Genomic DNA, 17991 nt, shown 5'->3' with positions numbered 1-17991 from the left:
CTTGCCTGTATCCAATGCTCAGATTTTATAGGGTGCCTGGGTGGCTCAGTCAGTTGAGTGTCTGCCTTCAGTTCGGGTCATGGTCCCAGGGTCCTGGGATCGAGCCCTGCATCAGGCTCCCTGCTCAGTGGGGAGCCTGCTTCTCCCTTTGCCTGCTGCTCCCCCTGCTTGTGCGCTCTCTCTGTCAAATAAATAAATAAATAAAATCTTTAAAAAAAATTTTTAAGAGCTAACCTGGGTAGGAATCATAAGAAAAAAATGGAATTGAAGCAGCATCAGCCACACTTAATTTCATCCTTAAAATAAATGTTTCAATGAAAGTAGAATTATCTCCAAATTACATTTGACAAAACTAAAGCTCTGAGAATTTACGTAATTTGTACTAGGCTGCATGGTGCCTGAAAAGAGATCATTTTGTAGAGACAAACAAGGTGAGATAAATAATGACTAGTAGCAACTTAGCTTTAAGAGCTGTATTAAACCAGCAACTTCATAAAATACATGGAGGACAATGACCTTACTCTCTCCAATTAGTCCATATCCTCATTTATTGCTGCTTTCCTCAAATTTCCTTTTCATCAGCTTTATACTTGCTTTCTCATGCTTCTGTTGTTGTCTTGGCTGGGAATGCTTCTCCCTACCCTGTCCCAACCCTGACTCATCAATATAGCAGACAGATACCTACCCAGCCAGTAAGCCTCAATTTAAATTTGCTTTGTTTCTTCACCATGGGGCATAGGTGGGCATCCTCCCTCTATGTTCAGACATACAAAATCCTTATTATACTGTTTTTTACTTATTTATATGACTGCCTCTCTACCTGTAGTCCCTGAATAACTCAACATGTAGATTAGTCTATCTCACTGCTTCTCTAAGTGCGATCCACAGACCAGCCATCAGCGTCATCTGAGAACTTATTAGAAATGCAAATGCCCAGGTCCCGCTCCAGATATACTGGATTATAAACTCTGGGATGGGCCTTGGAAATCTGATACCTCAGGTGAATATCCGAGATCTTTTAGTCTAGCAGATCTTCAGCGTTATCTCTGCTAAACTATGACTGTTTAATGCATCCAGTGTACCCATGTATATGAGAGATCATAATTACACAAAAAAATCATAAGTATAAGTCAACCCTTTCTATCATGTAAGAATTGAAAAATTTAAATTTACGTTATTATACAGAAAGGTGGGATTGGAATCCATTGGCATTAACTTCATTTTCTGAGCACTGGTAGAATGTTACAATCTATCTAGAACTTATGACTGATTTCTGGACTCAGTATCAGTATACTGCATTTTCATGAATGAAGAATATGCTTTCCCTTACAAAACTACTTCCCTCAGCAATTAAGCCAGTGCATTATTTTATCCTCTTTTCTCTTTGTTCTTTATCTATAATAGAGCTGATGCAGGAGAATGGTTTAATGTATTTGGAGGACCATATATGTCTCTTTAGCATTTATTAACCACGCAAAAAGGGTATGTTCCTTCACACTGCAGGATGATTCTGAAGAATAAATGAAACAATGATTTGAGGCATTTTTGTAGTTAGCTTCCTTTGAGTCTTGAGGCTCTTAAGCTTATTGACTTTCCCAAATGGCTTCTTATCAGACCGATATGTACCTATCTCCCTCAGAGATGCACCGTTGCTCACATTCTTCCAGCAAACATTTTAAACACCAACTATGTGTCAGTTATTATGCTATAAAAAGAGTACAATGGTGAAGAGACCCAGTCCCCCAACATTGAATAGGGACAAAAATCATGGAGAGACAGACAGGGGAACAGTAGTTATTCTAGGACATCAGCTATAAAGTAGTAAGCATGCAGCACTGCAGAAACATGGGGGAGGTTGGAGTGGCTGCCAGGGGAAGTCTAGGAAGGCCTCACAAGGAGTTGACATTGGAGCCATGACTGAGAGAGTGGGTCCAAATCCCAGGCATGTAGGCATTCCAGGCAGAGACGCTACCTGGGGGAAAAGCACAGGATTGAGTGTGCAAGGCATGTTTGAGCAATGACTAGAAGATCAATGTGCCTAACTGACAAGCACAATGGGGAGACCAGTAGGAAGTGAGGATGAAAGCATAGACTTGAACAGGAGTTGGCCACTTTGAACTTTCTTCTCTACTCCTGTTCTTCCCAATCCTTTCAGTGTCATGTACACTATCGGAATCTCATAAAAATGTGAATCATCTCTTCATTAAAAAAGTACACCTGTGATGTTTTTCATACAATTTCATGCTCGCATAGAACCTCGACAGGCCCATAGACCCTAGGGTAATAACTACTGTTCTAGACCAGAGGTCAACAAACTAAAGCCCACAGGCTGCTTGCCTGTTTTATAAAGGAAATTTTACTGCTTCTCAGCCGTATCCATTTATATATGATTTATTGCCACAGTGGCAGAATTGAATAGTTGCAACAGAGACCATCAAACCCTCAAAGCCTACAAATATTTAAGAAAGTGTTTTCCACCTCCTGCTGTAGACAATCTGAAAAGTAGTCAGAGATGCTTAATGTTTCACCATCTGGAAAAAAGAGGGAACACAGTGCTCTTACTCAACAAATTAGTCTTTAACACATTTGGACTCAAATTCAGACTAGAGCTGAAGTATAAAAAGACAGGTAGGTTTTGAAAGGTGGGGTAATTAGGAAAATCTGGAGAGTGATAAATGCTATGATAGTCCGCATGCAGGAAAATTGGAGTGGCAAGAGGCACTGGTCATTAATAGCAGTGGAAATGCCAAAAAGCAGAAATAAAGGAAGTATTAAAGATAACTACCTCATTTTAATTTTAACCGAGGCAAGCATTTTCTATATTTAGCCAAGGACTTATATATAAAGTATATTTAGACTTAGAATAATAAATTTGAAAAGGTGTCTCTCATTTAGCAGATGAAGAAACAGAGGTCCCAAGGTCTTAATTGAATTCACGTATCACATTATTAGCAGAACCAACTAAATAGAAAGGGTTCATACAATAAAAGACTCCTAACCTCAACTCCAGCTTATATACATCAATAGTTTCTGTATATGGGAGAATTTTAGCACTGGTCATTCTAGGACTATGAACCTTTAAATGTACATTTTATTTGTTATCATTCATACTTAGAAATTTCTTTTTTTTTCCCTAGAGCATGCAGATTTAGGACTTCACCTTACATACATCAGGTTTTTGGTTTATTATTTTTATTTTTTCATTTATTTAAGCTGTGGTATCATTTCAGTTACTTTGTTTTGCACTGTGGCTAATAGTTTCAATGTGTGTTCATCATGTATTTTAGTAAACTTGTTGTTCACAGGGCTCCTGTCTCATTCTGTCTTGCTTGGCATACTACTGAGCATAGACATTCAGTTAATATATGTTGGTTGATGATTTGATGTCTTAAACATGTAACGGTGGCTTTTCTAATTTCTTTAATTCTGTATTGTGTTTCGTTAATGTCGACCATTTAACATTTTTACTACTCCTAATCATCCCTTTCTTTCTTTTGAATACTAGGTGGTCGTGAATGCACTCATAGGTGCAATTCCTTCCATCATGAATGTGCTACTGGTGTGTCTTATATTCTGGCTAATATTTAGCATCATGGGAGTAAATTTGTTTGCTGGGAAGTTCTATGAGTGTGTTAACACCACAGACGGGTCACGCTTTCCAACAAATCTAGTTCAAAATCGTTCTGATTGTTCCGCACTGATGAATGTTAGTCAAAATGTACGATGGAAGAACCTGAAGGTGAACTTTGATAATGTTGGACTTGGTTACCTGTCTCTGCTTCAAGTTGTAAGTGAGCCCTGTCATGAATGCTTGATGTTTTGGTAGACACTAGATGAGGGATAGAAGTCATTCTTTAAATAATCTATTACCTAGAAATTAAAGATAAGGTACTTTGTGACTTTAAAAAGGAGACTTGGTCTTTCTTAGAACACGTGCCTATAAAACATGAGTTAAGAAGCAAAGGTTCTGTTGCATTTGAGAATCATTAATTCATAATAGACTTTCGGTGTCATGTGGCTCCTCACCATTTACACCATCTGAATGTTGCTCCAAAAATAAATAGTTTTTGGACTGCCAGTTTTACACTACATGGGAATGAGAAGAACTTCCCACTATCATAGAGGGTCCTTAAAAAAATGGAAAAAAAAAATGTTTCCTGCCTTGTTCATAAAATTCTCCTCTACCTCTGGAAAAATAAAAGTTCATGTGCAAACTTTGCTGGAATTGTAACAACCTGTAAATAATTAACTAGGACTAAGATTTAGATGTGACTTGGGACCATGTCCTTTTTGTTCTTGACATAGCATCTTTACATTAAATTGATACTTCAAAATACAGTAAAACACAGTGGTTTGATGTCACTAAATGTAACAATAAATGGACTAAACTCATGTATGGCTATTTTAGAGTATGAGCCTCACATTCAGATTTTATTGTTATAGGCAACATTTAAGGGATGGATGGATATTATGTATGCAGCTGTTGATTCTGTTAATGTAAGTATTGGTCATTATTACACTAAACTTAAAATTTTTAAAGCTCCTTAGTTTAGTTTGGCCATTTTCAAATAGTAGCTCCAAGGAGCCTTTGGTATGTACACACAAAATGAAGCACTTCCACCTAATAATAGACTAGCAATTATGTGTGCAGCATTTGGTGACTGAGCTTGCTCAAATTCTGGCTCTCTCATATGAGCTCTGCAACTGACTTTGAACAAATTACTTTGCCTCTCTCAGCCTGTTTATTGACTGAAAAAAACAAAAAAATTCAATGCCCACTTCATGGCATTGTTCTGAGGATCCAAAAAGAAAATGTAAGTAGAGCACTTTGTACAGCCTAGCAATAACAAGTGCTTAGTGAATATGTTTATCAAAATAAAAATTCAATAACAAATGCTATTCATGGGTTTAAAAATTTTTATTCAAGTTTTTATTGTTTTTATACTTAAAATGCTGTGGAAGAGTTTATGTGAAATGAGTTCCATGCTAAGAAAGTTAAATCCAGTGAAGACATTTCTGTCATCAAATGAAGAAACAAAAATCAGCAAAATTTCTATAAATATGGTTATCTCCTCTTTTACAGTTTTTTTTCTGGAAATAGAAAACATACATTAGGTCACTTAGTTACTAAATTGTCCTACCAATCTGAGAACAAGTACTATGTATGGTTAAGTCCTTTGTAGTCATCTGAAGATTATATTCATATACATAGTAAGCATGTAATAAATATTTACTTAATGTTGAATAAATTTTTAAGAATGTTTATGCCGATCCTTAAAATGTTATGGCTTCTGAAAAGCCAAGTTCACCTAGGATAGAACTATCTGGATTAACTTGTCAAACCATGTGAAAAAGAAAACGATTAATGTTATTGTCAACATACTGCTAACTTTTGTTAATTTTATAGGTAGACAAGCAGCCCATATATGAATACAGCCTCTACATGTATATTTATTTTGTCATCTTTATCATCTTTGGGTCGTTCTTCACTTTGAACTTATTCATTGGTGTCATCATAGATAATTTCAACCAACAGAAAAAGAAGATAAGTATTTTAAGGTTTTTATACTGCACTGAAAAATATGAACAATTATTTTTCCAAAAACATAATGTGGAAATTTAGTTTGATATCAGTTAGTAATTAGCTTCATTAGAACTTCATTTATTTTTAAATAATTGACCAGGATACAGTACAGATATGCTTAATATCACTCATCTCTGCATAGAAAATAATAATCCCCTAAGTCCTGACTATTTTTAAGCAATATGACAAGTATTCAGTTTTTTTCAATGTTCCCTCTAAAAGGCTAAAAATTTATAATTAAAATTAGTGCACTAATTATTTATTTATTCAAGACACATTTCATTCATTCTCTGAGCCACTGTTCTGTGGGATATGTATTGGGCTGGCCCTTGATGGACAACAACACCGGACATGGTTCCTGAGCTCAGAGAGTTTATATTACAGCAGAAGAAATGATACCTGTAATGGAAATTAAGATTTGTTAAATGTTGCAAATGAGATACTCTCCTGAGATTACTGTTTCATTACCCTTCACATCAACTGTGTTAATTTCTTAGGGCTCCTGGAACCAACTACCACAAACTGGTGGCTTCCAACAACAGAAATTTATTCTTTCTCAGTTATGGAGGCTACAAGTCCAAAATCAAAGTGTTGGCAGGGGAGGATCCTTCCTTGCATCTTGCAGCGTTTTGTAGCTCACGGAGCTTGTGGCTTACGGAGCGTATCTTTAGTCTCTGCCTCCGTGGTCACATGGCATGCTCCCTCTCTGTGTCTCTTTCCTTTTCTTATAAGGGCACTGGTCATATTGGATTAAGGGCCCATCCTACTCTGGTATGACCTCACCTTACTTTAATTACATCTACAATGACAATATTTCCAAATAAGGTAACTCTGAGGTACCAAGAGTTAGGACTTTAAAATATATTTTGAGGGGGGACACAATTCAACCTAAAACATCCACCATAAAATATAATATTATTATAGACTTTGTCTTAAAAGTGTGGGCAGCCACAGAGAGGTTAAGTGATTTACCCAAGATCATGCATCTAGTAAGTAAGTGATAGTTTTGATAGAGTCAGCAGTTAATCCCATATACCTCATATATTTTTTAGGTCCTCTACTATTCTATATCCCCCAATACTATAATATGAAATAGTGATAAGTTTAATAAGGAAAGTTAACAAAGCAATGACAACAAAAAAATAAGTGGGCAGTCAGAGGAAAAAATAGTTACAAATAGAAAAAACAGCTATAGAAAGTTGTATGATTTATGTGACAATTGGTAGGCCCCGGAAGACGAATAAGACCTGTAGCAACTGAGAGGCAAAAAGATGAATAATCCACAGGGAAGGGTAGAGAAATGTGTGAGCACATGCATAGTGCTGGCAAACGAGACAATAATCCAGGAGGAATAGCCTTCATCCAGTTTGAGTGGAGTTTTGAGATGGAGTTTTTCTTTTTAAGTTTTTATTTAAGTTCCAATTCATTTACAGTGTAATATCAGTATGACGGGTACAATATAGTGATTCAACACTTCCGTCCAATACCCACTGCTCATCACAGGTACCCTCCTTAATCCCCATGCCCTATTTAACCAGTCTCCCCACCCACCTCCCCTCTGGTAACAATGGAGTTTTAAGAAGAGAAATAGTAAAAGATGAATGAGGTCTTGCTTGAGAGCAGATCTTTCTTTTTCAGTAGGAGCTGATGTGTCACTGAAGTATTTTGAGCAAGGGAGTACATATAATCAAGACATTGGCACTTATTCAGATTTAATGATGTGTCTAATTCTGTACTCCACATGTGTAATCTTAGGTTTTACAACAAATCTAAAAGACGTTGTATCCTCACTTCCCCTCAGAGAGGTTGTGTTACTTGCATGTCATCTGACAGCTAGAAAGTAGCTTCATCACAGATCCAACTGGAGTCTTGTCTTCCAGAGACCATGAAAACTCAGTTCTGATTTAAAAGATGGTGTTGTAGGCAACTAATGAATTGTTGAACATTACATCAAAAACTAATGATGTTCTATATGCTGGCTAACTGAACATAATAATAAAAAATTATTAAAATTATTTAAAAATTATTAAAAAATAAAAATAAAAAATGAATCCAGTAATGATGTATAGAATGATTGGAGAGAGACCAAAGACTAGGTCAGACTCTGCATTACCTGCCACCTCGACCACACTTAAGTCTTCAAATTAGTCATCTGCAGCAATGGAGAATATGCGATATGTTCAAAGAAGAGATTGTAGGAGGTAGAGTCTACAGTATCGTCTGTGATTTGTAAGAGATAAAGCATCTAAGAAGTCTCATTTTCCTGTCAAAGTTGACTGACGTACTGTGGCTGCAGCATCATCCACAGGAAAAGATATTTTTCAAAGATAAGGGGTAGACTTCAAAGAGTGATTTTAGATATTGACTTAGCATCTCAGAAAAGACAGATGTACGTGCAATGAAATATCATTATTGTACATGATTGATATTCACATTTGGAAGAAAATTTAGTAAATGTTGAATGTTATTTATGCTTACATTTTCCAATACAGGGTTTTTTCTTTCAAAGATCTTTTAAAATTCCATCTTCTATTCTTACATTTAAATCTGAGGGTTATACTTAGCTAACATTATCATACATTCATGCCTTTAGACAGAGAATCCTTAAAAATTGAGAATCTTGAAAATAATTTTACAAAGTATACTCTAATTTTCAATTTAATTATTTTTTTCAGTTTTAGTCATTATAGATGTGTATATATGATATATAAGCACATACATGTGATTCCCCAGTATTCCCTGAATAGGATGAATTAGACATGTATCTAGATAAAGCCATGTGACCATGAACAGGACAGCCACAGCCCTCATTGCTTTAACCTCCTTGCTTTTAAGTATTATCCTTGCAACAAGAATTGCCACTGGAGGCTGGGCTGACACCAGTACCATTACTCTCAGGCAAAAGTTACTAATTTAGAAGCACTGACAACTACCACTATGCCCTACCTTCCTTCCAGTATTTCATTTGCAATTTAAGCGTACCTTTTATTTTCTAACCTTTTCTGAATGGCTTCAGGTTTCTTTTCACCCTACCAAGAGACAGGACTAACACTTCAATTAACCTAATGCATTGGAGCCTCTCAGCTAGATACTTTGTGTCTATGAATTCATCTTATCCATAGCCCAGACTAATGAAAGTGGCATCTTTACACAAAACTGTATACACTCGCCTAGTCAGGATAAGTAGCTTGTTTCAAATCAAGTAACAGGTCCATTGGCAGTCAGAACCCAAAGGTCTGTTTGACTTCAAAGCCCATATTCTTTTCACAGTGTATTCTTGCCTCTTAAGGCTTTTTAACTTCGGCACTTCGGTCTCAGCTCATGGCTCTACCAACTACCCCTACCTCTTCTAATAACCAACCCCCACTTTACTAGTTTTTCCAAATACCCATCACTTTTACAAGTAATGTTTTCATTTAATAATTTCATGAGATTGAGGGTTTAATTCATCAGAAAACATACTTTGGAAAATTAGAACACAAATTATTAATAGGCTCAAGTTATAAAAGGAAAAAGTATGTAGTCTATTTACAGAAAGACCTAGTATAGACCTGGGTACATATGGGTAAATTCCAAGTAAAGCAACCCCTTTTGGTAACTATAACCTTATTAGGAAGGCTAATAACGACGACAGTAACAGCAACTAACAATTATTGAGGGCTTGTGTATCTGGCATTCTGTTGAGTGTTTTGAATGCATTATCTCAGTTGATCCTCCCAACAAACCATCGAGGTGTAGGTACTCTTGTAACGATAACATGACTTAAACTGTCTTCTTAAAGACATTAAGAAACTTGCCCAAGGACCACGGAGGATTTGAACAAAGATGATCTGACACTAGAACTAAATTCTTAAGTACTATGTAACACAGCTTTGACATGGTGTGTAGTATTGAAAAAGACTAGCCTGATCTATACAGTATCTTCCATCTAGCTTTTAAAGGGATGCATTTTGTATAAGGTCTCTAAAGCTACAGTAAAACCAAATTAAACAACACAAGCTCCCCTATTGGAGCATCTTGTAATCTCCTCCTAGCTTCATCCCACCTTTTATTATTTTGGCAACCAAGGTGTCATTAAGAGAAGTTAAAATTTGCTACTTTGATTTTTACCTCGAATTCATAGTTCTCTTCCCAGTGTGTTCCTAGCTTCTTCTGGTAAGTTCCTGACGTGTTATGGTACTCAGCCCTTGCCAATGAGTAGTTCTCTTAACATTGGCCTGAAGGCTCTCCCTGATGCCTAACATCAGTATGTAAGATAAACACCAAAGACTGTATATCAACCAGAATAAAGGTAAATTAAAACATATTAAGAAAGAAAGGGGAATCTGGTTACCATTAGGTGTTTGATAAATTTTTTAAAAATGCAATATAATAGGAAACTGAATATTGCCTAATCCAAGAAAACTAAAGGGAAACCATAACCAGATTATCTTTAACTCCAGGACCCTACAAGTTAAGTAAGGATTTGAGAACTGTAAATTCCCCCAAATAAATTCCTAATTACGTGGATCATACTAATTTATCCCATAACTAAAAAATTGATATTATAGATCAATGTAGAAAATACATGAATATGTAAAAATTACAGATAATTTTAAGAAAATTAGCATATCCTAAAAGAACACATAGGCATTCTTTGTGAGATTTGGACACTTACAGTGTTGAAAAGACCAAAAAACTTCATTTAGATGTTAGTTATTTTTACTGTTTAAACTTAGGGTTTCAACAATTAAGAAGTCCTTCAGGTCAAGGATCCTGGATCCTTGGTAATTTCCTCAATACTTAGGAAGCTATTATGTACAATATTGACACTTACAATGTTTATTGAAATTCCTTTATTGGAATGAAAAAAGTAGCTCACCAGTTTCTTGAAACACACGCACAGATATATATGTTACATGTTCATTGTACAATAGTCTCCCCAACCCCTTATCTGCAGGGGATGTTCCAACACCCCCCAATGGATGCCTTAAACCACAGATATACCAAACCTTAAAAAACAAACAAACATAATAAAATAAAATAAAAAAACAAACAAAAAACATGTTTTGGCTTCTACATACATACCTATGGTAAAGTTTAATTTATAAATTAGGCACAGTAAGAGATTAACAATAATAACTAATAATAAAATAGAAAATATACTGAAATACAAGTTATGTGAATATGGCCTCCCTCAAAATATCTTATTGTGCGGTACTCATCCTTCTTATAATGATGTGAGATAAAAGGCCTACATAATGAGATGAAGTGAGGTGAATAACCTAGGCATTGTGATGTAGCTTGGGCTACTATTGACCTTCTGACAGTATGCCAGAAGGAGGGTCACCTGCTTCCAGACCACAGTTGACCATGGGTAACAGAAACCACGGAAAGGGATACCATGGGTAAGAGGGCACTACTGTTTATTCCTTTTCTGTGCTAAAGGAATATGGCATTTGTAAATGAATACAAACAAATATAAAACTATTTTTGTTATTGTTTTGGCCCCTACTTTTCATTAGAGTCCCAAATATTAGACAAATCATCAAAAAAGATATTCAGTATTCTTATTTCTTATAACCCTTCCTAATATATTAGTTATCTAGCAATAAAATGCCAGATGAGACAAGTAGCAGATAAAATGAAATATCAGCACATAGTTTAAAATAACACAGGTTACCTCACCAAAAGAAAATTGAGCCAATAATTATGATATGCAATATATATATTTTATATATGCACATTACATTACTTATGGAGAGTCATGGGCCTATATCTAAGTAATTATTAAAGACATATTTTATTTATAGCTATGTGGCACATAATAAAATGCATTTTATTTCTATATAAAACATTTTTAACCTGTCTTAATGATCTGAGAAAAGATCTAGATAATGATTTCGGTTTTAACTAGGTTTATTTTTTGTTTCTTTACCTTGGAGGTCAAGACATCTTTATGACAGAAGAACAGAAGAAATACTATAATGCAATGAAAAAGCTGGGATCTAAGAAACCACAAAAGCCAATACCTCGGCCAGGGGTAAAAAAAAAAAAAACAGTTCATCCTTAAACAACACAGGGGTTAGGGGCACCAACCCTCCACACAGTTGAAGATATGTGTATCAACTTTTGATTTCCCCAATTCTTAACTACTAAGAGCCTACTGTTGACCAGAAATCTTACTGGTAAACTGAACAGTTGATGAACACATAGTTTATATATACGTATTATATACATATGTATGTACATACATACATTCTTACATAAGGTAAGCTAGAGAAAAGAAAATGTTATTAAGAGAATCATTAAGAAGACTAAATACATTTACAGTACCATATTTATCTAAAAAAAAGTTCATGTATTAGTGGACCCATGCAGTTCAAATCTGTGTTGTTCAAGGTATACATATATATGTATACATATATATCTCTAGCATATAAATTTTCAAATTATTTTTAATTCATCTTTAATGTACAAGTAGTTCTTAAACATAAATGCTAATATTTGAACAAAAGTCCTTATAAAACTAAATATATGTGTTTTGAACATTACCGTAGTTCTTAATATTCTTATTTTTAATTTTTCTATAAAAATGAAAAGTAATTATATATGGTTTTACTTTTATATTAGCTATACAGCTTACTACAAGTACAATGGTCTGTAGAGGATACAAATAAAATTTACTTTTGACTGAAATGTATTTATCTAAATGACGATTTTATGATGTAGTGATTGCTATCTATCATTAGGGTAAAACTAACTTGCAGATTTTTGATATTGTGACAAATAGCAAGAGAAGCAGTTGGACTGATCATGAATCTAAACTTTTTTTCTACTGTGAGGTCAAAGACCAGAGCGGGCTTAGATGGAAATAGTGAGTCTTAGCCATCAAAGGATAGTTTGTATTCCTCTAACAACTGGCGGTGGGGGGGGGGGGGGTCACAAAAGTGTTAATGCATTATATGCATTTCAATTTATATTCAACATAACATACCTTGCCAAAGAGTCATAGCTGAAGACAAAGCCAGTTAGTACCCAGCTGCCTACATGAGGATCACCCGGCACTTTTCAAATGGACTCATTGCCAGGTCTCAACCAGACCTACTGAATCACAGCCCTGGTATTTAATTTTTTGCTTGCCCCACTTGATCTTGGTAAAATGCCTTAAAACTTTCTAATGTAACTATAAAAAGGATTTTGAAAAAGCTCATGTTTCCCAGAAAGCATAATACCAGCAGTGAGATTAAAAGGAAAGGTGATATATAAGTATGGGTATGTATGGAAATATGTTCTGTACATGAAAGAGATAGGAAATTATAGGTCTCATACCATAACAGTCACATCAGTGCAAGACCATGTAACACATTAGCTAAAATAATATGACAAAGTAGAAATTTAGAGACATGTTATTTTATTAACTTGAAATACTCCAGGTAGTGGAGCTGAGGTTTTCTTAGTAAAAAATTACCTGTGACCACGGCAATTCATATATAACATAATAGGGTGGATGAGTTTAAAAGCAAATGTTAGTATACACGACCAATGGAAACCTGGCTGGTCTGGTATATACCAGAAGTCAACAACAACAACAAAAAGGTTTCATTCGCTCTGAGTTAGATTTAACTCATTAATAATATATCTTCTAAAAATCAAGAACCTATGACCAAGGATAATTTATGCAACTTTTAAAGACATACCTTTTTAAAATATTTTTTATTAATGTAATGATGAATGGATACTTGCAAAATCTACTCTACATTCCATATTATTCTTGTTTCGTTACAGAACAAATTCCAAGGATGTATATTTGACCTCGTAACAAACCAAGTTTTTGATATCACCATCATGGTTCTTATCTGCCTCAACATGGTAACCATGATGGTAGAAAAAGAGGGACAAAGTAAATACATGACTGATGTTTTATACTGGATAAATGTGGTTTTTATTATCCTTTTCACTGGAGAATGTGTGCTGAAACTGATCTCCCTCAGACACTACTACTTCACTGTAGGATGGAACATTTTTGACTTTGTGGTTGTGATTCTCTCCATTGTAGGTAAGACCATTTTGAATCAAACTAAACTTCACTTATGCTCAGAGAAGCTTCTGAATTCTTGAATGTAAATTTACTTTTGAGTACATAAGTAAAAGGAAAGAATGAAGGAGCCTTAAAGACAAAACTAAATAAAACAAAGACCTCTGTGTCAGAATTCCTGGGTTCATGCTCCAGGTCTCAAAGCCACAACTTTTCTATTTGTTAGAAGCATGTAATACTCCCTAATATTTGATTTCCAAGATTACCCTTCAAAGAAGTAGCAACTGTGTCTATATGTAGGTAAGTAGTAGAAAGACCTATATGGGGGTAGAAAGACCAATGGAGAATCTGAAATCACCTCTAGTTTTAGCACATCATGAGAACTGTCCCTTGATTAATGATCATTAATAGCCAGAATACCCTGACTCTTTGTAAACATTCTTTCTGAATTCGAAGTGAAGGTAAGGTCTCAAGAAATGCCATTTTCATTTCTTATGGCCTCATACTTGGCAAGTCTATAAAATAGAATCATTTCTCAACCAACCCCAGTCATGGCCATGAATCACAGTACATGATTTTATACTTCTTCCCCTTTCATTAGCATAGCTGTTTCTCTGTCCTCTTGTTTTCTCACTATCTGCACATGCCTTGCCCCATATTTTAGGGTTGCATTTATTTTTAGAATTACAAATTTTAGACAGAAAGAGATTGTGGAGATTATTTAATACACATTCAACTTACAGATGATGAAACAGGCAGACCCAGAAAGGTTAAAGGTCACATAACCTAACACCTCAATATAGAGTACCATGTCACTTAGAAGAGGCATTCAAAATCAATTTTTGAAAAAAGAGTATTAAGAAAGTATTAAGATATCAGAAAACAAATTAAAATTTAGATAGGAATCTCAGAGTAATAACAAGCAAAATAGTGGAAGCATTCCCTTCAAGTTAGGAAGAAAAAAAGAGTGTTCCTCAATCACCTCTATTTTTAACAGTGTTGGCTGATGCAATTAAATAAGAAAACAGAGGGATACATGGAGCAAATGATCTTCATTGTCAGATCATATTATGACATTCTTTAAAAATGAAAGAGAATCAACCAAAAAAGTGGATTCAATTAAAATTAAGAAGGTACAAACTTTAAATCACATGTATCAATATTCATAAGTGTTTTATATGTGGACAAAAAATTTAGAAAGTATACCTAAAGAAAAATCTCATTTGCATTTGCAATAAAAATAAAGTAAAATATCCATTAACAACTTTAATAAGAAATGCATAAGACTTCTATGAGGAAAGCTAACAGACATAAAAGAAGTCTTATATAATTGAAAGGCTTTTCTTATACTTGGATAAGAAGGCTATCACTGTAATCATGACCCTGTTTGAAATAAATTAATTTGTAAATGCAGTGTTATCCCAATGAGAATATCAATAAGTCTTTTTGCCTGGTGGAAATAATATATTGGCAATATAAGTCTAAATGATTCTAAAATTTATCTGGAAGAAAAATTAAAGTAATGAGGAGTGACATATTGCTAGATACTTAGACTGTTATAACATTGATGAAGTAAAACCGTGTTCTCAATGGATTCGTATAGATAATTCAAAATTTAACTTCACTATATAGAGAATTACTAATTTGCTCAGTAGAAAGATTATGTGAATCAAAAATTAAAGTGTTAAAAATAGATTCAAGAAGAAATAAATTTATAACAATGAACCTGAATAGTCCTTCCTATTTATGACACAAATTTGAGTCTATGAAGAAAAAAATAACAGATTATATAAAAATCAAAATATTCTATGGAGAAAACCTCACCACCACCTCTCCCCAGTCAAAAAGATTGAAAGACAAAACAGGGAAAAATTGTATGTAGCATGTAAGACCAACAAAGGATTAGCACTTTCAGTAGAAAGATAGTCTTCCTAAATCAATAAGAAAATAGTAAATATCTCATTAGAAAAATGGGCAAAGGATTTGACACGGCCAAAAAGAGAAAGTTGAAAATAGACAACAAGCACACAAAACGTCCAATAAACAAGAAAAAAATGTGGATTTTTTTTTTCCAACAAAAAATTTATAATGAGGTGTTTTGAAACATCATAAAGATTTTCTGGTAAAAATTTAAAGAACCACAATACTGGTTGAGCATGTGGAGGATGAGCACTTTCATACATCATTGTGAAGAGGTATACAGACTTTCTGGAGATAGGTTTGGTGATATATAAGAAAATCTTAAATACACTGTTTGATCATTTATTAACATATTATCAAATGATGCTCACGTAACTAGAAAAAATATACCTACTTGAATATTTACCTCAGCCAAAAATATTGAAAACAACATAAAATTCTTCAATATGTGGTTATTTGGACAGAACATTATGGAACTATGAGAAATTACTTTGTTGCCATTTGAATGGAAATATTTCCATGACATGATAAAGTGACTCAGATTATAAAAAATGCCTATGTAACATAATTACATTCATGTGACAATGTGTGTATATGCTTGCACAGAAAAATATCTAAAGTGATACTCAACAAAATAGTAACAGTTATTATAATTGATGGTATCTCAGGTGATTTAGATTTCCTTTTAAGCGTTTCACTGTATTGCTTGAATTTTCTACATGAGTAGGTATCACCCATATAATCAAAAATTATTATGGATGAAAAAAAAAATGTCCACAAACTTAATAAAGGGAGAGAAAATGTCACAATGGCAGTATCAGTCATTTTCCTTTGGGATTGCTCAATCTTTTGATTGTTAGGAAATTCCTTTCAATATAAAATGACAGTCCTGAAATGGTAAGAGAGAAGATGGCAGATAAAATTACTTAAAAGTCGTGATTTTTCTGTAGCATGGATATTTAACTATTTCCATCCCCTCCCCCTCCCCAGGTATGTTTCTGGCTGAGCTGATAGAAAAATACTTTGTGTCCCCTACCCTGTTCCGAGTGATCCGGCTCGCCAGGATTGGTCGAATCTTGCGTCTGATCAAAGGGGCCAAGGGGATCCGCACGCTGCTCTTTGCTCTGATGATGTCCCTTCCTGCCTTGTTTAACATCGGCCTCCTGCTCTTCCTGGTCATGTTCATCTATGCCATCTTTGGAATGTCCAACTTTGCCTATGTTAAAAAGGAAGCTGGAATTAATGACATGTTCAACTTTGAGACCTTTGGCAACAGCATGATCTGCCTGTTCCAAATTACCACCTCTGCTGGCTGGGACAGATTGCTAGCACCTATTCTCAACAGTGCACCACCTGACTGTGATCCAAAAAAAGTTCATCCTGGAAGTTCAGTTGAAGGAGATTGTGGGAACCCATCTGTTGGGATATTCTATTTTGTCAGTTACATCATCATATCATTTCTGGTTGTGGTGAACATGTACATTGCTGTCATCCTGGAGAACTTCAGTGTTGCTACTGAAGAAAGTACTGAACCCCTAAGTGAGGATGACTTTGAGATGTTCTACGAGGTTTGGGAGAAGTTTGATCCTGATGCCACCCAGTTTATAGAGTTTGCCAAGCTTTCTGATTTTGCAGCTGCCCTGGATCCTCCTCTTCTCATAGCCAAACCAAACAAAGTCCAGCTCATCGCCATGGACCTGCCCATGGTCAGTGGGGACCGGATCCATTGTCTTGACATCTTATTTGCTTTTACAAAGCGTGTTTTGGGTGAAAGTGGAGAGATGGACTCTCTACGTTCACAGATGGAGGAAAGGTTCATGTCAGCAAATCCTTCTAAAGTGTCCTATGAACCCATAACAACTACACTAAAACGAAAACAAGAGGATGTCTCTGCTACTGTCATTCAGCGTGCTTACAGACGTTACCGCTTACGGCAAAATGTCAAAAATATATCCAGCATATACATAAAAGATGGAGACCGAGATGATGGTTTGCCCAATAAAGAAGATATGGTGTTTGATAACATTAATGAGAACTCGAGTCCAGAAAAAACAGATGCAACCCCGTCCACTGTCTCTCCACCTTCATACGACAGTGTAACAAAGCCAGGCAAAGAGAAATATGAAACAGACAAAACAGAAAAGGAAGACAAAGGGAAAGATAGCAAGGAAAGCAAAAAATAGAGCTTTTTGATATATTGTTTACAGCCTCTGAAGGTGATATATTTGTGTTAATAAGACTCTTTTAGGGAAGTCTATGCCAAAACTTTTTATCAAAATATTCTCAAAGTCAGTGCAGTGACTAGCTCTGATTCCCTTAAATAGGTGGGCAGCATTAGCAGATGGCTACATTTGCATTGGTAAATGATTCTGTACGAATTGTGAGAGTCTCTATAGGGAGTTGATTACAGCAAACAAAGCTGGTTTAATTTTATTTGCTTTTCATAAATCAGACGACCATGTGGAAAGTG

At 35.0% G+C, this 17991-nt stretch overlaps 1 protein-coding gene across 3 annotated transcripts in view; it reads left to right on the top strand.

Annotated features, from left to right (window-relative positions):
- The window catches only part of SCN9A (sodium voltage-gated channel alpha subunit 9), a 100149-nt gene extending 82445 nt beyond the window's left edge, over nt 1–17704 (top strand). For 2 of the 3 annotated variants that reach the window (XM_021703140.1, XM_021703139.1), the window contains exons 21-26: nt 3506–3787; nt 4444–4497; nt 5408–5545; nt 11502–11606; nt 13352–13622; nt 16512–17704. In XM_021703140.1, the coding sequence (XP_021558815.1) occupies nt 3506–3787; nt 4444–4497; nt 5408–5545; nt 11502–11606; nt 13352–13622; nt 16512–17704 (2043 nt within the window). Of the gene's footprint in view, nt 1–3505; nt 3788–4443; nt 4502–5407; nt 5546–11501; nt 11607–13351; nt 13623–16511 lie in introns of all 3 variants that reach the window. The other variant, XM_021703141.1, reaches the window with a different exon arrangement.
- Nucleotides 17705–17991: the final 287 nt, after the last annotated feature.

This window comes from Neomonachus schauinslandi, chromosome 3 (assembly GCF_002201575.2).
Source record: "Neomonachus schauinslandi chromosome 3, ASM220157v2, whole genome shotgun sequence".
Classification (NCBI taxonomy): domain Eukaryota; kingdom Metazoa; phylum Chordata; class Mammalia; order Carnivora; family Phocidae; genus Neomonachus; species Neomonachus schauinslandi.
This window is presented reverse-complemented; position numbering and strand designations above follow the sequence as displayed.